This window comes from Prinia subflava, chromosome 1 (genome assembly GCF_021018805.1).
Source record: "Prinia subflava isolate CZ2003 ecotype Zambia chromosome 1, Cam_Psub_1.2, whole genome shotgun sequence".
In the NCBI taxonomy this organism is placed as follows: Eukaryota; Metazoa; Chordata; class Aves; order Passeriformes; family Cisticolidae; genus Prinia; species Prinia subflava.
In genome coordinates this window covers 86,191,555-86,206,182 of record NC_086247.1, presented here as the reverse complement: position 1 = coordinate 86,206,182, position 14,628 = coordinate 86,191,555, and the positions used below count along the sequence as shown (strand labels likewise).

At 39.7% G+C, this 14,628-nt stretch overlaps 1 protein-coding gene across 6 annotated transcripts in view; it reads right to left on the bottom strand.

Moving 5' to 3' along the window:
* Positions 1-14,628, bottom strand: part of FARS2 (phenylalanyl-tRNA synthetase 2, mitochondrial) — a 235,224-nt gene that overhangs the window by 67,789 nt on the left and 152,807 nt on the right. For all 6 annotated transcript variants that reach the window (XM_063401775.1, XM_063401756.1, XM_063401786.1 and 3 more), the window contains one exon: positions 11,818-11,969. In XM_063401775.1, the coding sequence (XP_063257845.1) occupies positions 11,818-11,969 (152 nt within the window). The remainder of the gene's footprint in view (positions 1-11,817; positions 11,970-14,628) is intronic.

Here is a 14,628-nt window from a genome sequence, read left to right as displayed (position 1 = left end):
TCCCACGTGTGTACTAATAGGCATGAAAATACTAAACATAAATCTTTTCTTCATCCTCAGAATGATTTTTAAAAGGCACCCTTCCCTTACATTTCTGTGTAATGCCTGATAAATAATAGATCAGTTGCATGGTCTTAGTTTTAATATTAATGTTACAGACAGCATTTGAGAGAAGTGGGGCAGAAACATGAATTCTGGAAGAATTTGGTATGGCAGCAGTCACCATCCAGTTGTACTTTTTTCAGCTCAGGTCCATCTCTATAATATGCAGACCTTATGGGGTGTGCAGGACCACAAATTTCACTTCAATTTACGCAGAGACAAGGATGCTGGCTGCAGTTTTTGTAAATGAATTATTTAAAATTAACTGGTAGGTTAAAATAAAATACCCATCGAGCACAAAAACAATGGGAAGATTCTGTGATCTGCTTCAGAAATCCTGACATTTTTTTGTTCTGAAATTAAAGAAAATCTTGTTTTCTCAGGCTAAATGTTGACATTTCCCAGCACAGAGATAAGCAACCTTTGAGCTACATAATGCTTTGATTCAGCTTCAGAAATTCTTCCAAGCTAAAGGGCTTTATTTATCCCTACAAAAAATACGTTCTGGATCCATAAAATATAAAAACTAGGATTAATTATTTAGTGCTATATCCATCACTCTTACATGCAGTACTAGGAAGCATATAAGGATGTTTTCCTCCCATGTCCTATACTGGTAGCTTTATAGAATGTATGTTTAGCTGAACCTAGTCTAAGAATTAGGGGCCAGGCCACCTTGCTATCCCATTCTACAGTCCTGAGAAAGGCCTTGTGGTGAGTGCAAATATGTGCAGGCATCACACACACACAATTCCCAATACACAGAGGACAGTGATGCTCTTCATCACCCCAAGGAAAGTGTGCTGTGGCTGCCTTGGTACTGTGGCCACTTCCTGTGGCTACAAAGATTATTGAAAGTCATGAGCAAACACAGCCATCTCGACCTTCCCTGGCAGATCTCGAGTCAAGAATTCCAGAGAATCTGAGAGAGCTCAGGATGTGTTACAGTGTCTCTGTTTGCCACTGAAATGACCACATGGATGCTCGGAAAGTTGAGAGAAAGACAGAGCAAGGGCAGGAAAACCCTGATTTGTTTATTTCATCCTATTATATACTTTTAGAAAGGTGACCATGGATTGGAGGGTGGAATTCCCACCCCTCATCTATATTGGCCAAAAGAACTGTCTAACAACCCTCTCCTCTCCTGGAGAAGAATGCAAAAACAATGACAGTATTTACAACACAATCTCTTGTTTACATGAGCACAACGTGAGAAAGTGAGAACTTCTACTTTAATATGAATGCTCAGAAAACTAGGAAATCTCATGGTGACACTACAGATGTGTTGTTTCTTCACACTGCAGATAACAAACATACCATACTTGCACACTAACATTCATTTAAAAGCTGATTTAGGAGGAGAGGGACAAAAGTTACATGAAGGATACATCTATCGTATTAAAGAAAAACTACTTCCAGGTACAGACCTGACACCCAGCCAGAACACATTTGTGTCCCTCACCCATATTCCTTTGCAGGGATTCTCAGCCTGCAGAGTTGTCATCCATCACTGGCGGCCTTGACAGGCCTGCTCCACCTTGACTTCCTAGACTGTACTGTTGTTGTGGAAGAATGGATGGGGCAGGGATAGAGACCGAAAAAAGAGGGGAAGGATATGAAATCCCACCCTCAAACAGCACAGCAGAGCCATGAGCATCCCAGCAGCAAACAGTCACAGCACTGGCACAGGCAGAGAAAACAATTTCAGTGAATAGAGAGGGACAATACTCACTATCTAACAAACGTGATAACAAAAGCTTCCCCTCCCTGACATACTCACATGTTTCTCAAACTCTAGTGTGCTCACAATTGCAGACTAGGAAAAACTGTTCTGCCCAGAAGTAGCCTCCACCTCTGTTCTACAAGGTCAGCAGTTCTCTAGGATTTCTCTGAACTCAGAAGCACTCACAAGCCTATTGCTATCCCTTGTGCATCCTGTGGCAGCTGACTCCTTTAGCCATTTTTCACCGTCCCACTGCTTGTCAATAAATCACCGTGCTAATTCCGGTGACACATCCTGTGAAGTGCTCTGGGAATTGTGGCAAAGATTTCTGGGCTGCATCTGAGAACTGGTGGTGAATGGCTGACTTCAGGTTGACATGATGAAGAAAGGTTAAGCTCTTCAGCTGAGCAGCCTCTTAGAAATGATTCATTGTGATTCCAGCTATCCCTTTTCTATATAGCAAGTCTGTCCTCTGCATCTGCCTGAACACGTAAGGGACTTGACGCTTGTCTTCTGTGTTGCTCATGTACTTAAGTCTTCCTCTCTTCTCATTACCTGTGAAGGGTGATTACATTTCCCATGGAATATCACCAGTGATACATCACACTTCAGGGCTGTGTTTCCCCCCACCCTCTAATGGGAGCCTGTGGTTGCTTCATCCTTTTCCTTTCTTGAATACCAATCCTGCCACAAGCCTGTGTGTTAGCCACCAGCCTCCCACCAAAGAATAATGCGACTCCTGTTGATGCTCATTAGTAGTAAATTATTTTCAGTTAGTCAAGACAATTCTCTCGGTTAAAACTGTGGAGAGACAGAGATGGTACAGCAGAACACTGTCTGCCCCACAATTGATTTGAATACAGTGGTTTGAAGGAAACCTCAGACTTCAATAGGAACCCATTAAGAGCAGCTATTTGCACGGTGCCTGGGTGCCTGTCTGAACACTGAGGACAGAAAAGAAAGTACAATCTATCATGGTCAGCTGATTATTCTTTTTTGTTTCTTCCCCAATTAGATAGTCTTCAAATAAACACTGGCATCACAGATCTGAACTAGAAGTCACAAGCTGTGTAAAAAGATGTAAGACACAGAACTCACTTGATTTTTGTATAAAGCAAGAAATTTTAGGGTTTTTTTCTTTTTTATTTTTGTAGAAAGTTCAAGTTCTTGCTTTTTCTACAGGAAAGACTTCCCTGCTTCTCTTCTCTTTCCTATCATAGTTTTTCATGACACTTGGATTTGGACAGGGAACTGCCATCTGCTAATGCTGTCTTAAAGCAACCCAAAGGAATTAAGTATCTGAATCCACACGGGAATTCAAAAGCTGTAGGCCAAGCAGTTAAAAACCTCTGAAAAGGGTGCTTAACAAAAGTATGCAGATAGATTCCAAGTCTACACATATACAGATAACAAATACAGCACTGAAAAGGTCTGCTTCCATATCAAACAGTACTTTCTATCTTGTGCTATTTAAGTGCACACTCATTTTTGCTGTCTCTGACTTCACCATACTTTGTACTACAAAAAAGCTGGAACAAAGGTGTTTGAAATTCAGAATTTCTAAAATATCTGAAAGTCTTTTCTAAACAAATATACGTGCATATTTATTCAGTTAATACTCTAGATTCATTTCAATCAGGAATGTTTTTGCTGGGGAGGAAAAGGAAGAATTAAAAGCTTTTCAGTTCAGTTTCCTCAAAAAAAAAAAAAAAAAAGAAAAAAAGAAAAGAAAAAAGAAAAAATAACAGGGAAAAAACCCTCACAGAAACAAAAAAACACCAACAAACCAACAACAAAAAACCCTACACCAAAACAACAAACCCTAGCAGATGGGTACTCTGGGCTCCATGAATATCCTTGTCACTGTGCAGGATCAAGGAAAGCTAAACTCCAATGGTCTCAGTCCTGGCAGGGAACAGCAGGGCATCATGACTGCTATAAAGCAGGGAGTGCAAGATCTGCTGAAGCCATGTATCAATCAGCTTGGCAGGGTTACCTTGGAGTTACTGACATGGAGCACAACTTCCGTCTCCTTCAAATTTCCTTTAGGCAGTTGGGATGAAAACCTTATCACCTGAGAGCTTATCCAGCTCTGCTGGGACGTGAACAGAACACATATGTCTTCATAAAGCATCTCTTTCTGAGCACGCCAGTGTTTACTCTAAATTAATTTGGCCAGAAAGTCCCTGACCACCTCCAAGCAGGGGCTGCTGTGAGAACGGAGCTGCTATTTCTACACTGCTGCTGTTCTAAGCAAAAAAAGGCAGTGAGGAGGAAGAGCCCAAAGAGTTGCTGGGGCCACTCTGACTGTGAATCAAACAAACAGCACTGCCTGTTGGGTTGGTCTGGGGCACAGGAAATGCCTGATACACGCCTGGTTGGGCACATTACATACCTGATTCACCAGGAGTGAAATGTGCCCAAACCCCATTACACACACATCTCCTAAGCTGAAGCCCATGAGGCAAAAAAATCATAAACCCATCATTGAATGGTTTGGGTTGGAAAGAACCTTAAATATTATCTAATTCCCAACCACCTGCCATGGGCAGGGATACCTTCCACTAAACCAGGTTGCTCAAAGCCCCATGCAAGCTGGGCTTGAATATTTCCAGGAATGGTGTTAAGATATGGTTATTAAAATTATTAGAGAGATGCTTCTGCCTAAATTAAGGAGCAAACAACACCATATGCTATAGCCAATAGTACAGATTTTTATTTAACTGTAAATGTGAGGAAGAGAGGGAGAGACAAATAAATGGGAAAGAAGGGAGCAGAGGGGAGAGAAAGAGATTAACAATCAAAAAATATCACCACTGTGGATGCTGATGGCATCTCATTTGTCCTCCTCTGATCTTCTCAGTGGGGATGGTCACCTCCAGCAGAGGTGGGGAAGCCCACAAAATAGAGAGTCCAGTAGCTTTATGTTCACTCAGGTTCAGGTGGGAACACCCAGGTACCTCCCCTGGAGGGTGAGTTTTACACTGGATGATGCAATAATTTGGATCAGGGGACACTTCAAGCATGTTTGATTGGTTTATGACACCTTCCAAGACATTACAGCAATTATGGCACATCAGCAGGGATGAGTACCTTCAAGCTATGTGTGAATGTCCTGATACTACTCCAGAACAGGATTTGTCACAGCTGAGCCACTTGTGTAAGAACATTGGCACAATAAAAAGCATTATTGCTTCCAAGAATTTGCCTCAATCGGCCTCTTCCTTTCTCTTGTTCAACACTCAGCTGTAGCCTCCAGTGATGGGTATACACATCCCCTCTGCACCTGGGTGAAATGGTTGATTGTTTGAGTCATTAACCATTAATAGTTCAGTCTCTCAGAATGGGGCATCCACAACTTCTCTGGGCAACCTGTTCTAGTGCCTCACCATCCTCATAGCAAAGAATTTCTTTCTAATCTAAACCTAGCCTCTCTCAGTTTAAAGCCATTCCCCCTTGTCCTGTCACTACAGGAAGTTCCTCTCCAGCTCTCCTGCAGGCCCCCTTTAGATATTGAAAGGTGCTTTTAGATCTCCCTGGGATCTTCACTTCTCCAGGCTGAACAACCCCAGCTCTCTCAGCCTGTCTTTGTAGGAGAGGAGCTCCAGCCCTCTGAGCACATTTGTGGCCCTGCTCTGGACTTGCTTCCACTGATCCACGTCTTTCTTATGTTAGGACCCAGAGCTGGATGCAGCACTCCAGGTGAGGTCTCACACAGGCAGAATAGAGGGGCAGAATCCCCTCCCTCCCTGCTTTGGATGCAGCCCAGGACACAATTGGCTTTCCGGGCTGCAAGTGCACAGTGCCGTGTCACATGCAGCTTCTCATCAAGCAACCCCCAAACCAACTCATCAACCAACACCCTTTCCCTGCAGGGCTGCTCTCAAGCTATTCCCTGCCCAGCCTGTGTTTATGTTTGGTATTGCTCCGACACATGTAGACAACCTTGCCACCAGCACGACTGCAGCAGTAAAGACAGAAAAGGTTCTTATTCTCAAGAAAAACCAGGTGGCATTGATCCTGGTCAGGATGAGAGGGAAAAGAGAGAAGAAGATGGACTGAGGGTACTACCGTAGTGGTTTAACTAGGCACTATGTGGTTATGCTCTACTGCAACAGGTGAAGAAAAGCTCAGGAGTGAATGAGAATCCTCTGACACAGTCTCCCATGAACAGTTAATCTATTTCAAAAATATTATAGACTTACATTCGTGTGACCAAATGAAGGGGAAAAAAAAATCCAGAGCTGAAGAACATTGTTCATTAATTGAAAACCAATCCTCTGCTAGCTCCTGTCAAAAGCAGTTTCTGGGATGTTTTTTTCTGCAGAGAAGCTGCTGCTGGGATTTTGCCAGTTCAGCAGTTAAAGGTAATCTCAAAGAATCCCTCAGCAAATTGTAAAGTGCTCGGGCTGAAGAACAGCAAGGTGTTTGGGGACTGACTTGATTGTTTTAATTTGGGTAACACTAGCAGCAAGCAGCCCTTAAGAATCATTCTGCTTAATTCACCCATTCCATAAGCAAGACAAAACCAAGCCAGCTTTAATGAATAAACCAGATCTAAAAGTATTTGATTTTATCTCCATGTAGATAAGGAAAAGAGCAAAATCTGGCATCTGGAAAACGATGTTCTTACGTTGTATTTTCTATATGCCAGCCAGGAGCTAGAGGCATGCATTGACACAACAGAGCAGTCAGTAGGATCTGACTCTTTGCTGTCAGATCTGTTCCTTTTGCTGTTTGCAAAAGAAGAGACACGGGTCGTCTGAGTACTCCCAAAGTCTCTAAAGATGGTGCCACAGTGCACCTACCTTCCTCCCTCACAGCAGCCAATACATTTCCTCTCACTTCATTTAACAGACTTTGACAAATGTGCAGATCTCACCCCAGAAGTGTGCAAGTAATTGACTCAAAGGCAAGAATAAATCCTTTCTTACCTATTCCCCACTTATATTTTTAACAGCATAGCCGTCAAAATGCAGCAAATCAATTTTTCCCCCTTACTGTCTCCACTCTGCCTTTTCAGAATATTTTTAGTTGCTCTGATAAAAAATTTACCTCTTAAGTACCACTGAGGACACGGTGCATGTCTTGATTATAATTTTGTATAACTTTTCCAGCCTACCTAATGTATCTTCCTTGCAAAGGAAGATGTGGAGCTGTATCTTTCCTTACTATCCTTATCTTTCTAACAAAACAGAAATATTAGTAACTAACTTTGAAAGACCAACAGGAAAACAATCTCACAGCAAAGTTCAGAAAATAAATTTTCAGAATGAAGATGTGAGGCCATCACATGTGATGGGATTACACAAGACAACTTACACAAGATAAACATGGCATGCTAAGCTAAAAAACACATTTGCAGGTCTTGTCGAAAGCAAAGATAAACAACCTCAGCATTTCTGTATTCTGTCTTTGTGCTCCATTTTAGTGGACAGGCACTCATCCCTGGACTCTTATCTCTCTCTGTCCTGTTCATCAGGGGCAATGTGGGTCACAGATGTCTTGTGCCACTTCTATCACATATTCTACCATGTGTGATTAACCAGTACTTCCTTTATTACTTTGTCCATATATCCTTTAATTACCATCCTGGAAATTCTACTTTCCCCCCAAAAATGTGTGCAGCCACAGTACTTATCTGAATGTAAGACTGTATGAATGAAGGACTGTAAATCCCCCTTCCTGGGATTCTCTGCATGGCAGCAGTTTCGATTTGCTTATTCATAGTGGGCAGAGACTTTTCTACCTTTTGACTGCCATTCACCCACCCTTTTTTTTCCCATGACATCTGCTTCCTATCCAAAACTAGAGAAGTCCTGACCACTGAAAAAATGATTACTTTCTGATTTAATTTCTGAAGGTCATTCACATTGATTAGACAGCTTAGACAAGTTGTCTAAGCTTAAAGATATAGAGGATAAAACAACTATTGCAAAAAGTAAGGGGGAAACACCCTTTTCTTTTCTTCCTTTAGTATCAACATAGTCAAAAACATTAAAACATTCTCTCTCTCTCTCTCTTTTTTTTTTTTTTTTTTTTTTTTTTTTTTTTTTTTTTTTTTTTTTGCAAATGTTTGTTCACTAAAATGTTCCAGTGGGGAAAATGTCAGCTACAAATCCTCACTCATCACGTATTTGCACAGCAATGCTTAAAGGTCCTTAAAGATCTCCAAGGATTTGAAAGAAATAATTCAGTCAGCTACCAAAAACAGTGCCACTGCCTTCTGGTGTCATGCAGCATCTGACAACTGCAGGCAACTCACAGTGAACTCACTTCACACATCATGCATGGAGAAATACATTTCACCATCCAAATGTATGGAAGTCTAACTTAGTTTGAAACTAATCAAGCAAAAATAGCTGCAACACACAGGATGGACTGTGGAAAACGTTTTGCTCGCTGCAAAGACACACTTCTTCTCTGCTTGTCTTACAGATGGTCTGCTCCCGTTCTTGCCAAACCCACCACAGCTTCACTCAGTTTCCTTGGCACTTAGAGAAGTCACAACTTTTCCCTCCCATATGCTGTCTGATTCTTTATATACCTGAGTAACAGGTGTGTTACAGCCATGTTTTGCATTATTCGTCTTGGATGAAGTTAAACCCTGACTGTGTGACACACCACACATTAGTTTACCTCAAGGCTGTGTTTTGATTTTGCTCAGTTAAGTTTACCTAAGACGCATTTAGGCTGGAACAGTTCTTAATTACCCCAGCACAGAAACCTGGCATTCTCCTAAATTTGTGCTTTTCAGCAATGAGACTCCTTTCTGCTGTATCTTTGAATTGCCTGGGCTTCCCTAAAAGTTGTCTCAATATTATTACCTGACAAAGCAGACAATTGAGATTTACTTGGTTTCAGGCATCTCTCCTTGCTTAAACAATTACTTGTGCCATGCTTTTTCCTGCCTCCACTTTCCTTTTACCTGTAGAGAAATACATTTTCACACCATAACTGCAAATGTACTGGAGAATGGGTATCAGCCCAAAGCCCAAGATTTCAAGTGAAATCTTGAAAGGTTTTTGAACCACAGAAAAGGTAACTATACAGTATTACACAGACAGCCTCCATAAAGGATGTTAATTTAAAGACCTCTTTTTGTGTTATAAATTAGTTTTATTTACATAACATTTTCTATTTTCAGATCTCTATAGTCCTATAACTACGAAAAGTAGTTTAAGAAGGAAAATAAGACTACCAAATGTCCTAATTCCTCATGAAACTGGTGTTTCTTTACAAAAGTCTGAATTTTAAACTCTAGAAGTGATTAACTACAAGCATAAACTTATTAAGCTGTTTGTAAGTAACTAACATTCAAAACAGCAACACTACAGCTTTTCCAATCCTAGACACTTTTCTCCCATCCTCCACAACAGATTCACTGAAAATTCAAGATAATGATTACAAGTGCCTAGATCTGTAACATACAGATCCATAGCAACGCTCAGGATCTCTTATGTTAATTTCTGTGCCCAGAGGCTTTTCTGTAATGCTGAATTAAAGAAGCCACTGCATCATTCCCATAACAAGATGATTATCTAGGAATTAAGACTAAATAGAAAACTCTTTTCAAAACGTCAGTCTTCCAAGGTTTCAAAAAATCAAACAAAATTACTTACGTGGCTTACATCATCAGTTCTCAAAAGTTACACATCTGCACACATCCTGTTCTAAGAAGAATGGGCAAAGTAACCATTATGTTTTAGTCTTCATTTATGATTCCTTTTTAATGCAGTGGATAATCCCATTAGAATTACTGATTTTTAAGGGGACATTTGAAAAAATTTCTTTTACTGTTGTTGCAGGTGAAAATCCAAGAGGACTACAACATCACTTACCAACAATCCATTAGTGTCACCTCTAAAATTCCTCAAATATAAAGGTGAGAAAGTTTTCCTCCTTTTAGTGTCAAAACATTTTTGGATGTGTGCTGAGTGAGGTTTAAAGAAAACTAGTAAAGGTTCTAAACCTGTATGACAACTCTCATGAGCAATCAACCTTCCCATCTATTTGCAGAAGTCACAGAGGGAACCAGAGGTGTATTCCTTGAGGAGGAACAATTGCCATCCGTGGAATACGTTCTGGATGTGTCAAAGCATATCAAAGGAGAAAACACACACAGAAACCCAGAGCAGCGAATCCTGTCCCTACCTCACCACTCTATGAGTACAGAAGACACTATTCTCAGCAAAGAAGAGAAGCAGGACCTGTGAGTTGAGCCACGACTGATGCAGTGCTGCTGGCAGGCTGTCACAGTGTATGTGGATTTCCCCAGTAAGATGCTGGGAGTAATCACAGAATAATACTGCCACTGTTTGAGGAAGCAGGGAACAAGGTTTCTCCAAACTTTCAGACTTGGAAGAGCTGTTTGCACTGCACATAGGATTTTCCCCTAAGAGATGATGCAGCAATGAAGATAATTGCTGGTTTGGTATCACTGAGGAGAACGTAGACAAAAAGTGGCAATGAGCACAGAGGTGTTACACATACAATAAACCAAACAATAAACTTTCACCATGAATGAATCAAAGGACTAGTTCCAGAAAAGGGTTCAACAACCTAGTTTTAACAAAAAAATGTTGATTGTACTGTATCAGAACCATCATGACAGAAGACTGCAGGATCTATGTGCAGAGCCTTTAATGTCTATGTACTTGTGCTGATACAGTGCACTCCAAGTGACAATAAGAAGTTATCCATACCTGCAATAAACTTCCTTCTTGATTTCCCTGAAAGATGTAGTCTGTTCTTTGCAATAAGAAGTACTCGTTATCTTATCCTAACCTGTATTCCTCTTCTGCACACACCATCTTGAGTAAAGGGTTAAGATCCTTTTGCATGATTTGTATGTGAGAAAGACTCAAGAATTAATGACTCAAAGCTTTAAGATGCCCACACAAATTTTATTTCCATTTCTGTTTCTTCACACAGCACAAACAGCCTCATATAACACTACATAAACAGAGTAAAAAGGAAAAAAGACCTCAAAAAATAAAAATCCACTGAAATGCCATGAAAACTATGCCATAGAACAATATTCATCTGGCCTGAATCACATATAAAATTCAAAAGAACAACTGGGTTAAATTCCCTGGATGTAGGAAAGAAGGAAATTGAAAATCTATAGGTGTTGGAGAACAACATAAAGCATTTTCCTGTCATCTTCAAAAAAGGTTTATTATCTGCCTTCCTAGAGCACTTAAAAAAATCTCAAGACAAATTATTTTAAAGCTCAGTTTTAGAAAGCTAGATAGCCAGCAGCTTTTCTACTTCTTGATTTGGAAACAGCAAATTGAAAAACAGTACATATGTAATAGCTGACACTTGTCTGGTTATGAGGCAACTGTTATTACCAGTTAGACAAATACCCTGTGCACTCCCTGGTCATATCAGTGCTGCTACACCCATATAGTGTTCTGAAACCTGAGAGATTGTTCAACAGCATATAAATAAGTGTCAGAAAGAAATGAACAAGGTCTTGGTTTTGTTTTGGTTTTTTTTCTCCCAATTGAACACCAACAACAGCATTTTGCAACAAACCATTATTAGCACTGACGTTATAGTAAAGATCTACTAGTATATCAGGACTAAAAGAAGGAAGGAAGAGAACAAGGAGACAAACATCAGTCATTTAGCAAAGAGCAGGACTAGAATGTCAGACATGCAATGGACAGGAGTGTCATACACTGCCAGGTGTACTGAGGAAGGCAGTTGTTCACTGTTGCTGCCAAAACCTGAGCACAAACTATTGGGGTAGTCTGAATACCAGAAGCTCAGTACTAGTGAAAAACTGAAAAACAGGTAGTATTTCTTTTTAAGTTTTTGTTGTTGTTGTTTTTGGGTTTTTTTACTGCAGGAACGTTTTGGAGCTAAAAAATTAAACGTGCAAGTATTGTAAGAATCAATAACTTTTTGGTATATAGAACTAAAATATTCACAAAGTATTTATACTGTGACCACAGAAAAAAGGTGTTAAAATTTTTACTTACTTTGGATGGGAAAATTCATCCAGTAGGACAACCTTCTCTATCAAGTCTCCACCAATGGTTCGAACCAAATCATAGAAATCATTCTGAGAGTATGTCTCAGAAGGCAGCCAAAAGGAGATGTCATTGATCAAAGGCGGGTATCTGCTGAGTGGCTAAAAGAAATTAAAAAAACATACCTTTATACATGGCTGTGTAACTATATCTCTATAGTTATACATATACATAATATAGATAACTATATCTAAAACTGTTCTGAACTTACATAACGCACAAAGTACACAGTTTAGAGGCTTTTTGAAATGCTTTTGAAGTGCAAACTGACCTCAAACAACTGAGATGGAAGACTTTATACTATAAAACATCTTTTGAAAATCCCCTCCTAACAACTTTGATTTATTCATTCAGAAGAAAAAACTTGCTAAAATCCGTATTTATGACCCTGAACATACTTTTGCAACAGAGCGGTTTGGAAAGAAGAGATAATGTAAGGTGGTTTTTCACTGGGTAGAATTGCACATTTTAAAAGCATTTTTCAGACTTTTTGCAGATTCAAAGCTTCTTATCACATTCAGGTATAAAATTTATATGAATTTTATAGGATTCTTACATTACGCAACATATTTATTATTTTTACTGTTGAATTTTTAACAAAGTCTTATAAATAGGCACCTTCTTATTAAAATGTTACAATAAAAAACACACTTTAGCTTAAAAAGAGGGATCAGTTCACTTTTCAGTGGTTTTTACAGACACCCAAACATCTACAACAACAAAAAACGTATTGCTGTTAACACAATTATTCATTCCACAAGTACCACAACAGGCTTTTAAACACAAAGGGGCATCTTTGCTGAGCACATAAAGTGGGCAGAAAGAGAAATTAAACCAGACAATTAACTTTTCAGTTTTGGTGAAATTTCCCAGGGCCCTGTGGGTTTCAGATGTCACCTGTGGTGAGATGTTTCTCCCTTTGAAGAACAGAAAATGGTAACATTCTCCTTTCATGACCTCTAGGGTATACAGTATCTTACTTCTGCCTCACATTAATTCCCTGCAGCTGAAAAAACTACTTTTGCACAAGTTTGTTGGAGTCTGCAGGAGAAAACGTCTATTTTATTATTTTGTTTATATGTACAAGAGATCCCATGTGTACACCTTGGTCTATACAATGTAATATCTCACTCAAAAGTGTATCTGTGGTTAGGAATATTTTATGATGGAGCAGTGGAAATGTAAGTGAGTACCTGCTAAAGCAATAAACCCGTTAATAAGGCAAGTTTACAGCATTCTGATTTACTCAAATACTGTTCTGTAGAGTGTAAACTAGTCAATAAATATCTGATAAGGAATACAGTGTAAGTTTTAAATTAATAAGTCCTCCCAGCAAATAAAATTTTGAATCGCTAATGATTATTGAACTTGTTAAAGGAATAAACTTGTCAAATGAATTCATATCCTGTACATCAAATTAAAAAAAGGAAGCTTGCACACCAAATCCATTGCAAAAGAGCTTTTGATAAAACACTAATGAATGAAATGCAAATGTCTCTGCTATACAAAAGTCACAGCTGCAAATGCTGGAGAGGCTCCTTGGACAAAAACCTGACTGACACACGTGTGTTAGTGTAAATAAAGTTATAATCCTGCAGTAGACCCCTATACTCTCACCTCACTCCTATCTACCACTATATTTACCACTGCTATAGTACAGGAATATACTGAACACCCTTCAAAACTTGGTGGGACTAATATGAAACTCACTGAACTCATAGTTGAAGACATTTAATCATTCAACCAGAATATGTGGCCCATGAGCCTTAGCATGATGAGGCACCTCCTTTCATTCGCACAAGGTACAAGGACAATAAAGAAAAACAATTACATGTACAGGTAACTCAGAAATGTCCTGTGCTGGTTCTGGCAAGAATTAATTTTCTTCCCAGTGACCAGTGTGGGGCTGTGTTTTGGATTTGTGCAGAACACAGGGTTGATAACATAGAGATGCTTTTGTCATTGCTGGGCAGTATTTGCACAGAGCCAAAACCTTTTCTGCTTTCCATACTGCCACACTGGCAAGGAAGCTGGGGAACCTGGGAGGAGACACAGCTGGGAGAGGTGACCCCAAGTGACCAAAGGCATATTCCAGACCATATGACAACCTGCTCAGTATATAAAGTGAGAGGAAGAAGGGGGAAGCGGGGGTATGTGGAGTGATGGTGTTTGTATTCCCAGGTAGCCATCACATGTGATGGGGCCCTGCTTCCCTGGAGATGGCCTGCCCATGGAAAGCAGGGAATTAATTTCTTGTGTGTGCAGCTTTTTTTCTTCAGTGTCCCTAGTGTGGATACAGAACTGTTTTGATTTTGTGTGTGAATGCTTTTGTGTGTTACAAAGACTGGAAGAACAAATGCTTAAAATATAACATAAGCATAACTTTTTATTATTAGCTACTAACCTTTTCTCAGTGCTTTGTAATACAGAAAAATCTTTTATGGTAAAAGGCAAGGCAATAATCCCATATTATATTGTCCCTTCACCACCTGGCTGCAGTCAATACCATTGCAGTAAGTCTTATATCAACACTAAAGTTAGTATAAGGATAAAATTCCTAGTTCTCGAAAGTATCGATCTGTTTGTTGTAGAGCTACATGAGTCACATAATAGTTTATTAGCTACACCTAAAATGGGAATAGGCTACTAAAGAGTCTCCAACTGGCAAGCCAAAATGAAGTTCTGAAATTTGTACTCAGGCACTCCAGCAAATACATACTGTGGTCCAACAGACCGCTTTGTCATTCTTTAAACCCTTCT